The 17105-nt window shown below is 37.8% G+C and overlaps 1 protein-coding gene across 1 annotated transcript; it reads left to right on the top strand.

The window, feature by feature from the left end:
• The first annotated feature begins 389 nt into the window (after positions 1–389).
• Positions 390–16705, top strand: LOC115127354 (basic proline-rich protein-like). Its single transcript, XM_065014541.1, has 2 exons — positions 390–492; positions 13081–16705. Exons 1-2 carry the CDS (start codon positions 411–413, stop codon positions 15930–15932), a joined length of 2934 nt encoding a protein of 977 aa, XP_064870613.1. The 5' UTR covers positions 390–410; the 3' UTR covers positions 15933–16705.
• The last annotated feature ends 400 nt before the right edge of the window (positions 16706–17105 follow it).

Raw genomic sequence — 17105 nt, 5'->3', positions numbered from 1 at the left:
TACAGCCCTCCCTCACTAGGGTTCCTTCTCCAGGTGATTTACCTGTTCTGTCTCCTGCTATACAGCCCTCCCTCACTAGGGTTCCTTCTCCAGGTGATTTACCTGTTCTGCCTCCTGCTACAGCCCTCCCTCACTAGGGTTCCTTCTCCAGGTGATTTACCTGTTCTGTCTCCTGCTATACAGCCCTCCCTCACTAGGGTTCCTTCTCCAGGTGATTTACCTGTTCTGTCTCCTGCTATACAGCCCTCCCTCACTAGGGTTCCTTCTCCAGGTGATTTACCTGTTCTGTCTGTTCAGTGTCTACTCTTTCTCCCTCACTAGGATTGTCTCTCTAACTTTTGTGTTATGGTTGATTGATTAGCTGGCTGTGTTGCTGTTTGGTTTCACAGCGCCTTGGCCCGTCAGCTGAGATGGTAATGATGGACAGGATGTTTATTCAGGAAGAGAAGATCTCTCTGGGACAGGACCGCATCCTCGCCAGAGACAGACCTGGTAACAAATCTTTATATAATATACATACAGGGCATTCGGGAAAGTTTTCAGACCCCTTGACGTTTTCCACATTTTGTTACGTTACAGCCTTATTCTAAAATGGAATAATACTTTTTTCCCTCCATCAATCTACACACACTACCCCATAATGACAAAGCAAAAACTGTTTTTTAGATATTTTTGCTAATGTAAATATTACCTTTACATAAGTATTCAGACCCTTTACCTCAGTACTTTGTTGAAGCACATCTGGCAGCGATTACAGCCTCAATTCTTCTGTAGTATGATCCTACAAGCTTGGCATTTGGGAGTTTGTCTCATTCTTCTCTGCAGATCCTGTCAAATTCTGTCAGGTTAGACGTTGAGCGTCTCTGCACAGCTATGTTCAGGTGTCTCGAAAGATGTTCAATCGGGTTCTATGCCTATATCTAATATACACGCCTAATATACATGCCTATATCTAATATACATGCCTATATCTAATATACATGCCTATATCTAATATACATGCCTATATCTGATATACATGCCTATATCTAATATGCATGCCTATATCTAATATGCATGACTATATCTAATATGCATGACTATATCTAATATACATGCCTATATCTAATATACATGCCTATATCTAATATACATGCCTATATCTAATATACATGCCTATATCTAATATACATGCCTATATCTAATATACATGCCTATATCTAATATACATGCCTATATCTAATATACATGCCTATATCTAATATACATGCCTATATCTAATATACATGCCTATATCTAATATACATGCCTATATCTAATATACATGCCTATATCTAATATACATGCTTATCTAATATACATATCTATATACATGCACTATATCTAATATACATGCCTATATCTAATATACATGCCTATATCTAATATACATGCCTATATCTAATATACATATCTAATATACATGCCTATATCTAATATACATGCCTATATCTGATATACATGCCTATATCTAATATACATGCCTATATCTAATATACATATCTAATATACATGCCTATATCTAATATACATATCTAATATACATGCCTATATCTAATCCATATCAATATGCATGCCTATATCTAATATACATGCCTATATCTGATCATATCATGCCTATATCTAATATACATGCCTATATCTAATATACATATCTAATATACATGCCTATATCTAATATACATGCCTATATCTAATATACATGCCTATATCTAATATACATGCCTATATCTAATATACATGCCTATATCTAATATACATGCCTATATCTAATATACATGCCTATATCTAATATACATGCCTATATCTAATATACATGCCTATATCTAATATACATGCCTATATCTATTACTAATATACATGCCTATATCTAATATACATGCCTATATCTAATATACATGCCTATATCTAATATACATGCCTATATCTAATATACATGCCTATATCTGATATACATGCCTATATCTAATATACATGCTATATCTAATATACATGTCTAATATACATGCTATATCTAATATACATGCTATATCTAATATACATATCTAATATACATGCCTATATCTAATATACATATCTAATATACATGCCTATATCTAATATACATGCCTATATCTAATATACATGCCTATATCTAATATACATGCCTATATCTAATATACATGCCTATATCTAATATACATGCCTATATCTAATATACATATCTAATATACATGCCTATATCTAATATACATATCTAATATACATGCCTATATCTAATATACATGCCTATATCATATCTAATATACATGCCTATATCTAATATACATGCCTATATCTAATATACATGCCTATATCTAATATACATGCCTATATCTAATATACATATCTAATATACATGCCTATATCTAATATACATGCCTATATCTAATATACATGCCTATATCTAATATACATGCCTATATCTAATATACATATCTAATATACATGCCTATATCTAATATACATGCCTATATCTAATATACATGCCTATATCTAATATACAATCTAATATACATGCCTATATCTAATATACATATCTAATATACATGCCTATATCTAATATACATGCCTATATCTAATATACATGCCTATATCTAATATACATGCCTATATCTAATGCCATGCCTATATCTAATATACATACATATCTAATATACATGCCTATATCTAATCTACATGCCTATATCTGATATACATGCCTATATCTAATATACAATCTAATATACATGCCTATATCTAATATACATATCAATATACATGCCTATATCTAATATACATGCCTATATCTAATACATGCCTATATCTAATATACATGCCTATATCTAATATACATGCCTATATCTAATATATCTGATCTACATGCCTATATCTGATCTACATGCCTATATCTAATATACATGCCTGTAATATCTAATATATATGCCTATATCTGATCTACATGCCTATCTGATATACATGCCTATATCTAATATACATATCTAATATACATGCCTATATCTAATATACATATCTAATATACATGCCTATATCTAATATACATGCCTATATCTAATATACATGCCTATATCTAATATACATATCTAATATACATGCCTATATCTAATATACATATCTAATATACATGCCTATATCTAATATACATGCCTATATCTAATATACATGCCTATATCTCATATACATATCTAATATACATGGCTATATCTGATCTACATGCCTATATCTAATATACATGCCTATATCTGATCTACATGCCTATATCTAATATACATGCCTATATCTAATATACATGCCTATATCTGATATACATGCCTATATCTAATATACAATCTAATATACATGCCTATATCTAATATATACATGCCTATATCTAATATACATGCATATCTAATATACATGCCTATATCTAATATACATGCCTATATCTAATATACATATCTAATATACATGCCTATATCTAATATACAATATACTGCCTATATCTAATATACATGCCTATATCTAATATACATGCCTATATCTAATATACATGCCTATATCTGATATACATGCCTATATCTAATATACAATCTAATATACATGCCTATATCTAATATACATATCTAATATACATGCCTATATCTAATATACATGCCTATATCTAATATACATGCCTATATCTAATATACATGCCTATATCTAATACACATATCTAATATACATGCCTATATCTAATATACATGACTATATCTGATATACATGCCTATATCTAATATACATGCCTATATCTAATATACATGCCTATATCTAATATACATGCCTATATCTAATACACATATCTAATATACATGCCTATATCTAATATACATGCCTATATCTAATATACATGCCTATATCTAATATACATGCCTATATCTAATATACATTTCTAATATACATGACTATATCTAATATACATGCCTATATCTAATATACATGCCTATATCTAATATACATGCCTATATCTAATATACATATCTAATATAATATACCTATATCTAATATACATGCCTATATCTAATATACATTCCTATATCTAATATACATGCCTATATCTAATATACATTCCTATATCTAATATACATGCCTATATCTAATATACATATCTAATATACATGCCTATATCTAATATACATGCCTATATCTAATATACATGCCTATATCTAATATACATGCCTATATCTAATATACATATCTAATATACATGCCTATATCTAATATACATGCCTATATCTAATATACATATCTAATATACATGCCTATATCTAATATACATGCCTATATCTAATATACATATCTAATATACATGCCTATATCTAATATACATTCCTATATCTAATATGCATGACTATATCTAATATACATGCCTATATCTAATGTACATGACTATATCTAATATACATTCCTATATCTAATATACATGCCTATATCTAATATACATGCCTATATCTAATATACATATCTAATATACATGCCTATATCTAATATACAATCTAATATACATGCCTATATCTAATATACATGCCTATATCTAATATACATGCCTATATCTAATATACATGCCTATATCTAATATACATGCCTATATCTAATATACATGCCTATATCTAATATACATGCCTATATCTAATATACATGCCTATATCTAATATACATGCCTATATCTAATATACATATCTAATATACATGCCTATATCTAATATACATGCCTATATCTAATATACATGCCTATATCTAATATACATGCCTATATCTAATATACATGCCTATATCTAATATACATGCCTATATCTAATATATATGCCTATATCTGATCTACATGCCTATATCTGATATACATGCCTATATCTAATATACAATCTAATATACATGCCTATATCTAATATACATATCTAATATACATGCCTATATCTAATATACATGCCTATATCTAATATACATGCCTATATCTAATATACATATCTAATATACATGCCTATATCTAATATACATGCCTATATCTGATATACATGCCTATATCTAATATACAATCTAATATACATGCCTATATCTAATATACATATCTAATATACATGCCTATATCTAATATACATGCCTATATCTAATATACATGCCTATATCTAATATACATGCCTATATCTAATATACAATCTAATATACATGCCTATATCTAATATACATGCCTATATCTAATATATATGCCTATATCTGATCTACATGCCTATATCTGATATACATGCCTATATCTAATATACAATCTAATATACATGCCTATATCTAATATACATATCTAATATACATGCCTATATCTAATATACATGCCTATATCTAATATACATGCCTATATCTAATATACATATCTAATATACATGCCTATATCTGATCTACATGCCTATATCTGATATACATGCCTATATCTAATATACATGCCTATATCTGATCTACATGCCTATATCTGATATACATGCCTATATCTAATATACATGCCTATATCTGATCTACATGCCTATATCTGATCTACATGCCTATATCTGATATACATGCCTATATCTAATATACATGCCTATATCTGATCTACATGCCTATATCTGATATACATGCCTATATCTAATATACAATCTAATATACATGCCTATATCTAATATACATATCTAATATACATATCTAATATACATGCCTATATCTAATATACATGCCTATATCTAATATACATGGCTATATCTAATATACATGGCTATATCTAATATACATGCCTATATCTAATATACATGCCTATATCTAATATACATGCCTATATCTAATATACATGCCTATATCTAATATACATATCTAATATACATGCCTATATCTGATCTACATGCCTATATCTGATCTACATGCCTATATCTGATATACATGCCTATATCTAATATACATGCCTATATCTAATATACATATCTAATATACATGCCTATATCTAATATACATATCTAATATACATGCCTATATCTAATATACATATCTAATATACATGCCTATATCTAATATACATGCCTATATCTGATCTACATGCCTATATCTAATCTACATGCCTATATCTAATATATGCCTATATCTAATATACATGCCTATATCTAATATACATGCCTATATCTAATATACATGCCTATATCTGCCTATATCTACATGCCTATATCTAATATACATGCCTATATCTAATATACATGCCTATATCTAATATACATGCCTATATCTAATATACATGCTAATATCTATATCTATCTAATATACATGCCTATATCTAATATACATGCCTATATCTAATATACATGCCTATATCTAATATACATGCCTATATCTAATATATGCCTATATCTAATATACATGCCTATATCTAATATACATGCCTATATCTAATATACATGCCTATATCTAATATACATGCCTATATCTAATATACATGCCTATATCTAATATACATGCCTATATCTAATATACATGCCTATATCTAATATACATGCCTATATCTAATATACATGCCTATATCTAATATACATGCCTATATCTAATATACATATCTAATATACATGCCTATATCTAATATACATGCCTATATCTAATCTACATGCCTATATCTAATATACATGCCTATATCTGATCTACATGCCTATATCTAATATACATGCCTATATCTAATATACATGCCTATATCTAATATACATGCCTATATCTAATATACATATCTAATATACATGCCTATATCTAATATACATGCCTATATCTAATATACATGCCTATATCTAATATACATGCCTATATCTAATATACATGCCTATATCTAATATACATGCCTATATCTAATATACATGCCTATATCTAATATACATGCCTATATCTAATATACATGCCTATATCTAATATAGATAATATACATGCCTATATCTAATGTACATGCCTATATCTAATATACATGCCTATATCTAATATACATATCTAACTAATATGCCTATATCTAATATACATATCTAATATACATGCCTATATCTAATATACATGCCTATATCTAATATACATGCCTATATCTAATCTACATGCCTATATCTAATATACATGCCTATATCTAATATACATGCCTATATCTGATCTACATGCCTATATCTAATATACATGCCTATATCTAATATACATGCCTATATCTGATCTACATGCCTATATCTAATATACATGGCTATATCTAATATACATGCCTATATCTAATATACATGCCTATATCTGATCTACATGCCTATATCTGATCTACATGCCTATATCTAATATACATGCCTATATCTAATATACATGCCTATATCTAATATACATGCCTATATCTAATATACATGCCTATATCTAATATACATGCCTATATCTAATATACATGCCTATATCTAATATACATGCCTATATCTAATATACATATCTAATATACATGCCTATATCTAATATACATGCCTATATCTAATATACATGCCTATATCTAATATACATATCTAATATACATGCCTATATCTAATATACATATCTAATATACATGCCTATATCTAATATACATGCCTATATCTAATATACATGCCTATATCTCATATACATATCTAATATACATGCCTATATCTAATATACATGCCTATATCTAATATACATGCCTATATCTGATCTACATGCCTATATCTAATATACATGCCTATATCTGATCTACATGCCTATATCTGATCTACATGCCTATATCTGATCTACATGCCTATATCTAATCTACATGCCTATATCTAATCTACATGCCTATATCTAATATACATGCCTATATCTAATATACATTTCTATATCTGATCTACATGCCTATATCTAATATACATTTCTATATCTGATCTACATGCCTATATCTAATATACATGCCTATATCTAATATACATGCCTATATCTAATATACATGCCTATATCTAATATACATGCCTATATCTAATATACATGCCTATATCTAATATACATATCTAATATACATGCCTATATCTAATATACATATCTAATATACATGGCTATATCTGATCTACATGCCTATATCTAATATACATGCCTATATCTAATATACACGCCTAATATACATGCCTATATCTAATATACATGCCTATATCTAATATACATGCCTATATCTAATATACATATCTAATATACATGCCTATATCTAATATACATATCTAATATACATGCCTATATCTAATATACATGCTATATCTGATATACATGCCTATATCTAATATACATGCCTATATCTAATATACACGCCTAATATACATGCCTATATCTAATATACATGCCTATATCTAATATACATGCCTATATCTAATATACATATCTAATATACATGCCTATATCTAATATACATATCTAATATACATGCCTATATCTAATATACATGCCTATATCTAATATACATGCCTATATCTAATATACATGCCTATATCTGATATACATGCCTATATCTAATATACATATCTAATATACATGCCTATATCTAATATACATGCCTATATCTAATATACATGCCTATATCTAATATACATGCCTATATCTAATATACATTTCTAATATACATGCCTATATCTAATATACATATCTAACATACATGCCTATATCTAATATACATATCTAATATACATGCCTATATCTAATATACATGCCTATATCTAATATACATATCTAATATACATGCCTATATCTAATATACATGCCTATATCTAATATACATATCTAACATACATGCCTATATCTAATATACATATCTAATATACATGCCTATATCTAATGTACATGCCTATATCTAATATACATGCCTATATCTAATATACATGCCTATATCTAATATACATGCCTATATCTAATATACATGCCTATATCTGATCTACATGCCTATATCTAATATACATGCCTATATCTGATCTACATGCCTATATCTGATCTACATGCCTATATCTAATATACATGACTATATCTAATATACATGGCTATATCTAATATACATGCCTATATCTAATATACATGGCTATATCTAATATACAATCTAATATACATGCCTATATCTAATATACATGCCTATATCTAATATACATGCCTATATCTAACATGCATGACTATATCTAATATACATGACTATATCTAATATACATGACTATATCTAATATACATGCCTATGACTATACATACCTGTATCTAATATGAATTTTACATACACTTAGGTTGGAGTCATTAACTTGTTTTTCAATCACTCCACACATTTCTTGTTAACAAACTATAGTTAAGGGAAGTCTGTTAGGACACCTACTTTGTGCATGACACAAGTCATTTTTCCAACATTTGTTTCCAGACAGATTATTTCACTTATAATTCACTATTCCAGTGGGTCAGAAGTTTACAGACACTAAGTTGACTGTGCTTTTAAACAGCTTGGAAAATTCCAGAAAATGATATCATGGCTTTAGAAGCTTCTGATTGGCTAATTGACATCATTTGAGTCGATTTGAGGTGTACCTGTGGATGTATTTCAAGGCCTACCTTCCAACTCAGTGCCTCTTTGCTTGACATGATGGCAGATTTCTTTTGATTTTCCCAAGACCTCAAAAAAAAATTGTAGACCTCCTTCATCCATGGGAGCAATTTCCTAACGCCTGAAGGTACCACCTTCATCTGTACAAACAATAGTACGCAAGTATAAACACCATGGGACCACGCGTCCGTCGTACCTCAGGAAGGAGATGCGTTCTGTGTCCTAGAGATGAATGTACTTTGTTGCGAAAAGTGCAAATCAATCCCAGAACAACAGCAAATGACCTTGTGAAGATGCTGGAGGAAACATGTACAAAAGTATCAATATCCACAGTTAAGCAAGTCCTATATCGACAGAACCTGAAAGGCCGCTCAGCAAGGAAGAAGCCAATGGTCCATCTATATCTAATATGACCCTCGCTACATATTCGTCGCCAGACCCACTGGCTCCAGGTCATCTACAAGTCCATGCTAGGTAAAGCTCCGCCTTATCTCAGTTCACTGGTCACGATGGCAACACCCACCCGTAGCACGCGCTCCAGCAGGTGTATCTCACTGATCATCCCTAAAGCCAACACCTCATTTGGCCGCCTTTCGTTCCAGTTCTCTGCTGCCTGTGACTGGAACGAATTACAAAAATCGCTGAAGTTGGAGACTTTTATCTCCCTCTTCAACTTCATACATCTGCACATAGTCTATCGGTAAATAGCCCACCCATTTTTACCTACCTCATCCCCATACTGTTTTTATTTATTTACTTTTCTGCTCTTTTGCACACCAATATATCTACCTGTACATGACCATCTGATCATTTATCACTCTAGTGGTAATCTGCAAAATTGTAATTATTCGCCTACCTCCTCATGCCTTTTGCACACAATGTATATATACTTTTTTTCTACTGTTATTTTTTCTACTTGTTAATTGTTTACTCCATGTGTAACTCTGTGTTGTCTGTCCACACTGCTATGCTTTATCTTGGCCAGGTCGCAGTTGCAAATGAGAACTTGTTCTCAACTAGCCTACCTGGTTAAATAAAGGTGAAATAAAAAAATAAAATAAAATGCATACCTATTTCTAATATACATGGCTATATCTAATATGCATACCTATATCTAATATTATTTTTATTTTTTTTAACCTTTATTTAACTAGGCAAGTCAGTTAAGAACAAATTCTTATTTTCAATGACGGCCTAGGAACAGTGGGTTAACTGCCTGTTCAGGGGCAGAATGACAGATTTGTACCATGTCAGCTCGGGGGTTTGAACTTGCAACCTTTCGGTTACTAGTCCAACGCTCTAACCACTAGGCTACCCTGCCGCCCATATATATAGACATACACATATATATATATATATATATATATCTATATATATATATATATATCTATATATATATATATATATCTATATATATATATATCTATATATATATATATCTAGGCTAGGCTACCCTTTTCAGGACCCTGTCTTTCAAAGATAATTCCTAAAAATATAAACTTCACAGATCTTCATTGTAAAGGGTTTAAACACTGTTTCCCATGCTTGTTCAATGAACCATAAACAATTAATGAACATGCACCCGTGGAACGGTCGTTAAGACACTAACAGCTTACAGACGGTAGGCAATTAAGGTCACAGTTATGAAAACTTTGGACACTAAAGAGGCCTTTCTACTGACTGAAAAACAAAAAAAAAGAAAGATGCCCAGGGTCCCTGCTCATCTGCGTGAATGTGCCTTTGGCATGTTGCAAGGAGGCATGAGGACTGCAGGGCAATAAATTGGCCAGGGCAATAAATTGCAATGTCCGTACTGTGAGACACCTAAGACAGGGAGACAGGACGGACAGCTGATCGTCCTCGCAGTGGCAGACCACGTGTAACAACACCTGCACAGGATCGGTACATTCCAACATCACACCTGCGGGACAGGTACAGGATGGCAACAACAAATGCCCGAGTTACACCAGGAACGCACAATCCCTCCATCAGTGCTCAGACTGTCCGCAATAGGCTGAAAGAGGCTGGACTGAGGGCCTGTAGACCTGTTGTAGTAAGGCAGGTCCTCACCAGACATCACCGGCAACAACATTGTCTATGGGCACAAACCCATGTTCACTGGTCTAGACAGGACTGGCAAAAAGTGCTCTTCACTGATGAGTAGCGTTTTTGTCTCAACAGGGGTGATTGTCGGATTTGCTTTTATTGTCAAAGGAATGAGCGTTACACCGAGGCCTGTACTCTGGAGCGGGATCGATTTGGAGGTGGATGGTCCGTCATGGTCTGGAGCGGTGTGTCACAGCATCATCGGACTGAGCTTGTTGTCAATGCAGGTAGTCTCATAGCTGTGCGTTACAGGGAAGACATCCTCCTCCCTCATGTGGTACCCTTCCTGCAGGCTCATCCTGACATGACCCTCCAGCATGACAATGCCATCAGCCATACTGCTCGTTCTGTGTGTGATTTCCTGCAAGACAGGAATGTCAGTGTTCTGCCATGGCCAGCGAAGAGCCCGGATCTCAGGGTGAGGGCTAGGGCCATTCCCTCCAGAAATGTCCGGGAACTTGCAGGTGCCTTGGTGGAAGAGTGGGGTAACATCTCACAGCAAGAACTGTCAAATCTGGTGCAGTCCATGAGGAGGAGATGCACTGCAGTATTAATGCAGCTGGTGGCCACACCAGATACTGACTGTTACTTTTGGTCCCCTTCCCCCTTTGTTCAGGACACATTATTCCATTTCTGTTAGTCACATGTCTGTGGAACTTGTTCATTTTTTGTCTGTTGTTGAATCTTGTGTTCATAGAAATATTTACACGTTAAGTTGCTGAAAATAACACAGTTGACAGCGAGAGGACGTTTCCTTTTTTAGCTGAGTTTATATTCGATATAGGTATCTATAGTAGATATATATTATGTCTGTGTATATATACATATAAAGTCGGAAGTTTACAGCTTAGCCAAATAACTTTAAACTCAGTTTTTCACAATTTCTGATATTTAATCCTAGTAAAAATTCCCTGCCTTAGGTCAGTTAGGATCACCACTTTATTTGAACAATGTGAAATGTCAGAATAATAGTAGAGTGATTTATTTCAGCTTTTATTTCTTCCATCACATTCCCAGCGGTTCTGAAGTTTAGATACCTATACCCACACAAGAGTGTGCCAAGCTGTCATCAAGGCAACGGGTGGCTGTTGACGAATCTACAATATAACATTTATTTACACTTTTTTTTAACACTTTGGTTACTACATGATTCCATATGTGTTATTTCATAGTTTTGATGTCTTCATTTTTATTCTACAATGTAGAAAATAGTACAAACTTTTGAATTATCAAACTGGCCTGTCTACTGCCGAGAAGCACATAGCCAGAATAGTTTTGACAGAACTGTCGTATGTGTAATAGCTTTACCTTTGGTCTGGTCTGTCATCTCTGATTCATCTGATAACTTCCATATCTCTCTCTCTCTCCAGAGGAGTATGTAGCCAACTCAAGGATGATTGAGAGTGGAGCTGCCAACATGGCCCAGTCCAAGCCTCAGCTACAGTCCCAGCTCCACCATAAGCCTCAGCTACAGTCCCAGCTCCACCATAAGCCTCAGCTACAGTCCCAGCTCCACCATAAGCCTCAGCTACAGCCTCAGCCCCACCATAAGCCTCAGCCCCATCCTGACCCTCAGCCCCTGTCCCATCCTCAGCCCCTGTCCCTGTCCCATCCTCAGCCCCTGTCCCTGTCCCTGTCCCATCCTCAGCCCCATCCTCGGCTCCATTCCGAGCCCCAGCTCCAGTCCGAGCCTCATCCTCAGCCCCTGTCCCAGCTCCAGTCCCAGCCCCATCCTGAACCCCAGCCCCATCCTCAGCCCCTGTCCCAGCTCCAGTCCCAGCCCCATCCTCAGCCCCTGTCCCAGCCCCATCCTGAACCCCTGTCCCAGCCCCATCCTGAACCCCTGTCCCAGCCCCATCCTGAACCCCAGCCCCATCCTCAGCCCCTGTCCCAGCCCCATCCTGAACCCCAGCCCCATCCTCAGCCCCGTTCCCAGCCTCAGCCCCAGTGGTTTGAGCCCAGCCCCGTAAGGAGTGGTGTTGCCCCTGCTCCGGCCCCAACACTGATCCCGGACCACTTCCCCTCCACCAAGCTGGTGATAAAGCAGGGAGGAGCGGGGGCGTCTGTCTCCTGGTCCAGCTCCCCAGCTCCTGTGGCCAGGCCGGGGTCAGGGGTTAGACAGACAGCCGACACCCAGAGTCACAGCTCCTCCTTCAGCCGCGCTCCTCCATCTCCCTCCCGTCACTCACCCCACCACCCTTTCTCCTCCTCTCGTCCAGCTGAGGATGATGATACTCTCCCCCGGAGGACCAGTAAACCCCCCATGAAGACGTACGCCGCCCGCCCACGCATCGGCTTGAAGCTCAAGATCAAGCAGGAGGCGGGGTTTAGTAAGGTGGTGCATAACACCGCCCTCGACCCGGTCCACACACCATCCACACCCAACCCTAAGCCACAGCCACTCCATACCACCCTGCCCCAACCGGCACCGGCACTCCCTACCACACGACCCCAACCGACGCCGGCACTCCCTACCACACGACCCCAACCGACGCCGGCACTCCCTACCACACGACCCCAACCGACGCCGGCACTCCCTACCACACGACCCCAACCGACACCGGCACTCCCTACCACACGACCCCAACCGGCACCGGCACTCCCTACCACACGACCCCAACCGACGCCGGCACTCCCTACCACACGACCCCAACCGACGCCGGCACTCCCTACCACACGACCCCAACCGACGCCGGCACTCCCTACCACACGACCCCAACCGACGCCGGCACTCCCTACCACACGACCCCAACCGACACCGGCACTCCCTACCACACGACCCCAACCGACGCCGGCACTCCCTACCACACGACCCCAACCGACGCCGGCACTCTCTACCACACGACCCCAACCGACGCCGGCACTCTCTACCACACGACCCCAACCGACCCCGGCACTCCCTACCACACGACCCCAACCGACGCCGGCACTCCCTACCACACGACCCCAACCGACGCCGGCACTCTCTACCACACGACCCCAACCGACGCCGGCACTCTCTACCACACGACCCCAACTGACCCCGGCACTCCCTACCACACGACCCCAACCGACGCCGGCACTCTCTACCACACGACCCCAACTGACCCCGGCACTCCCTACCACCCTGCCCCAACCGACGCCGGCACTCCCTAAAGCCCAAACAGCAGCACTAGCCACGCCGCCTTCTATAACTGTCATTAGGACTCCTCCCCCTAGCTGTAACACAGCCTCCTCAGCAATGGTCTCCATAGCAACCACACAGGCGACCCCCAGCCCACAGACAGTCACAGCGCCCGCATCTTCCTCCACGGCTCAGATGAACGGAGCGTTAGAACATCACAATGTGGGTGGAGTCAAGCGTAACCCCGCCTCCACTTCCCCTCAGACCACCTGCCGCCTGCCTCTACGGAAGACTTACCGGGAGAACATCAGCCCCCGTGTCCGACCGGGCGTACCGGGAGGAGGAGGAGACAGTGTCCCGTACCCCCGTCCCTCCCCCTCGCCCCCCAATTCTCCTCCCCCACCCTCCTCACCCTCTCCCTCCTCAGAGGGGACAGTGATCACCAGCATGAAGCCGGAGAAGAGAGGAGGCAGCCCAAGGGAGGGGAGCTCCCACACAGAGCTCAGCCGGGAGGCCCTGAGGCTGGGGAACTCCTCCCCCTCCTCTCCTGGCCTAGTGCAGGGCATCACAAACACCCAGCAGCATCTCTCAGACAGAGAGGAGGAGAGGGGGAGAGAAGGGGATCATTGGGACAGAGGGGCGGACATGGGGAGGTATAAGAGGGTGAGCAGTAAAAACCACCAGAGGTCAGGTGGCGGCGGTGGGGGTGATACGTTCAGAATGGACCAGCATGCCCCTGGGCCCCCTTCCTCGCCGCCAGAGACTCATTGTTACAGAGACTCATCACTTCCTGCTAAGCGCTGTAAGTCAGACTCTCCTGTCATGGACAACGCCTCCTTCTCCTCCGGCTCCCCGCCACACGATGAGTCTCTTAACGAGCACCTGCAGTGTGCCATCGACACCATCCTCAACTTGCAGGGCCAGGCCCAGAGGCCCACACCGCGCAGAGCCAAAGGGGGCTCCGTCAGGCCACATCACCACCGCAGCCAGCGACCCACGGCCCCCCAGCCCTCCTCACACACATACAGACCCTCAGTCTCCTCTTCATCTTCATCCTCTCTGGCCCATCACTCTCAGGTTGGAGGCAGAGGACTGGTGCCACAGACTCACAGCAGATAACACACACAACAGTTGGGACTGAAGAGAGGAGAGAGGAATAACTCTCACTGCTCTGACAAGCTCAGTTGACCTTGTTTGTCCATCTGAATGTTGTTTACTTTACAACATGACCCAATGCTCACAGTCACTGGATGGATGGTGATGACTTTCTCTGTAAAAAACGTATGCTTTACTCCCAACTACGCTCAATCATCTGGATGGATGGTGATTTCTCTGTAAAACCTTATGCTTTACTCCCAACTACGTACAACATGACCCAATGCTCACAGTCACTGGATGGTGATTTCTCTGTAAAAACCTTATGCTTTACTCCCAACTACGCTCAATCATCAGTTTCATTCATTTGTCTCCATTAGTTTTGTATTATTGGAGGTTTTCTTTTTTCATTCCTATTGTATTGTATTCCATAGTCATCATGTTATAGCTGCTGCCTGCCTGTCTGTATAACAAAGACCTGGGTCATGTTCAGTAGGTATAAAACAGGAGAAAACTACAGGAACTTGTCCAATAATAAGAGATTTGTTTTTCTGTGACTAAATGTTTGCTCTACTGAATATAATCAAGGCAAGACTGCATAGAACTCCCTAAAGGTTTGTTTTAGTGATCTCTTCATCACTACAGATCCACGTCTCTTTTTCCATATTCTGACTTCTATCATCACCACAAATACACTTTCTGGTTCCAGCTGTTCAATTCTTCTTAGCTAGATGGTTAGGTTGTGTTTCTTTCAAATACATGTTGTAGTATGGTTAAATGTTGAGATGGTTGGCTAACTTTCTGGTTGACTGTTGAGGCTGGTGCTCTCTTTAAGAACCCTATTACTGTAATGACGATGAAACATGTAATTATGAAATCACCTTTACATGTTAATATGACGTTCAGGAGGGTTAGGGTTATGACTGACGTTCAGGAGGGTTAGGGTTATGACTGACGCTCAGGAGGGTTAGGGTTATGACTGACGCTCAGGGGTTATGACTGACGCTCAGGAGGGTTAGGGTTATGACTGACGCTCAGGAGGGTTAGGTTATGACTGACGCTCAGTAGGGTTAGGGGTTATGACTGACGCTCAGGAGGGTTAGGGTTATGACTGACGCTCAGGAGGGTTAGGGTTATGACTGACGCTCAGGAGGGTTAGGGTTATGACTGACGTTCAGGAGGGTTAGGGTTATGACT

This window comes from Oncorhynchus nerka, unplaced genomic scaffold (genome assembly GCF_034236695.1).
Source record: "Oncorhynchus nerka isolate Pitt River unplaced genomic scaffold, Oner_Uvic_2.0 unplaced_scaffold_2755, whole genome shotgun sequence".
Lineage (NCBI taxonomy): Eukaryota > Metazoa > Chordata > Actinopteri > Salmoniformes > Salmonidae > Oncorhynchus > Oncorhynchus nerka.
This window is presented reverse-complemented; position numbering and strand designations above follow the sequence as displayed.

Excerpts from the sequence above, each read along its gene's own strand:
- LOC115127354 (XM_065014541.1), top strand. The coding sequence starts at position 411 with ATGGTAATGATGGACAGGATGTTTATTCAGGAAGAGAAGATCTCTCTG. Across the intron at positions 493-13,080 it reads CCTCGCCAGAGACAGACCTG|AGGAGTATGTAGCCAACTCA; the intron begins GTAACAAATCTT and ends CTCTCTCTCCAG.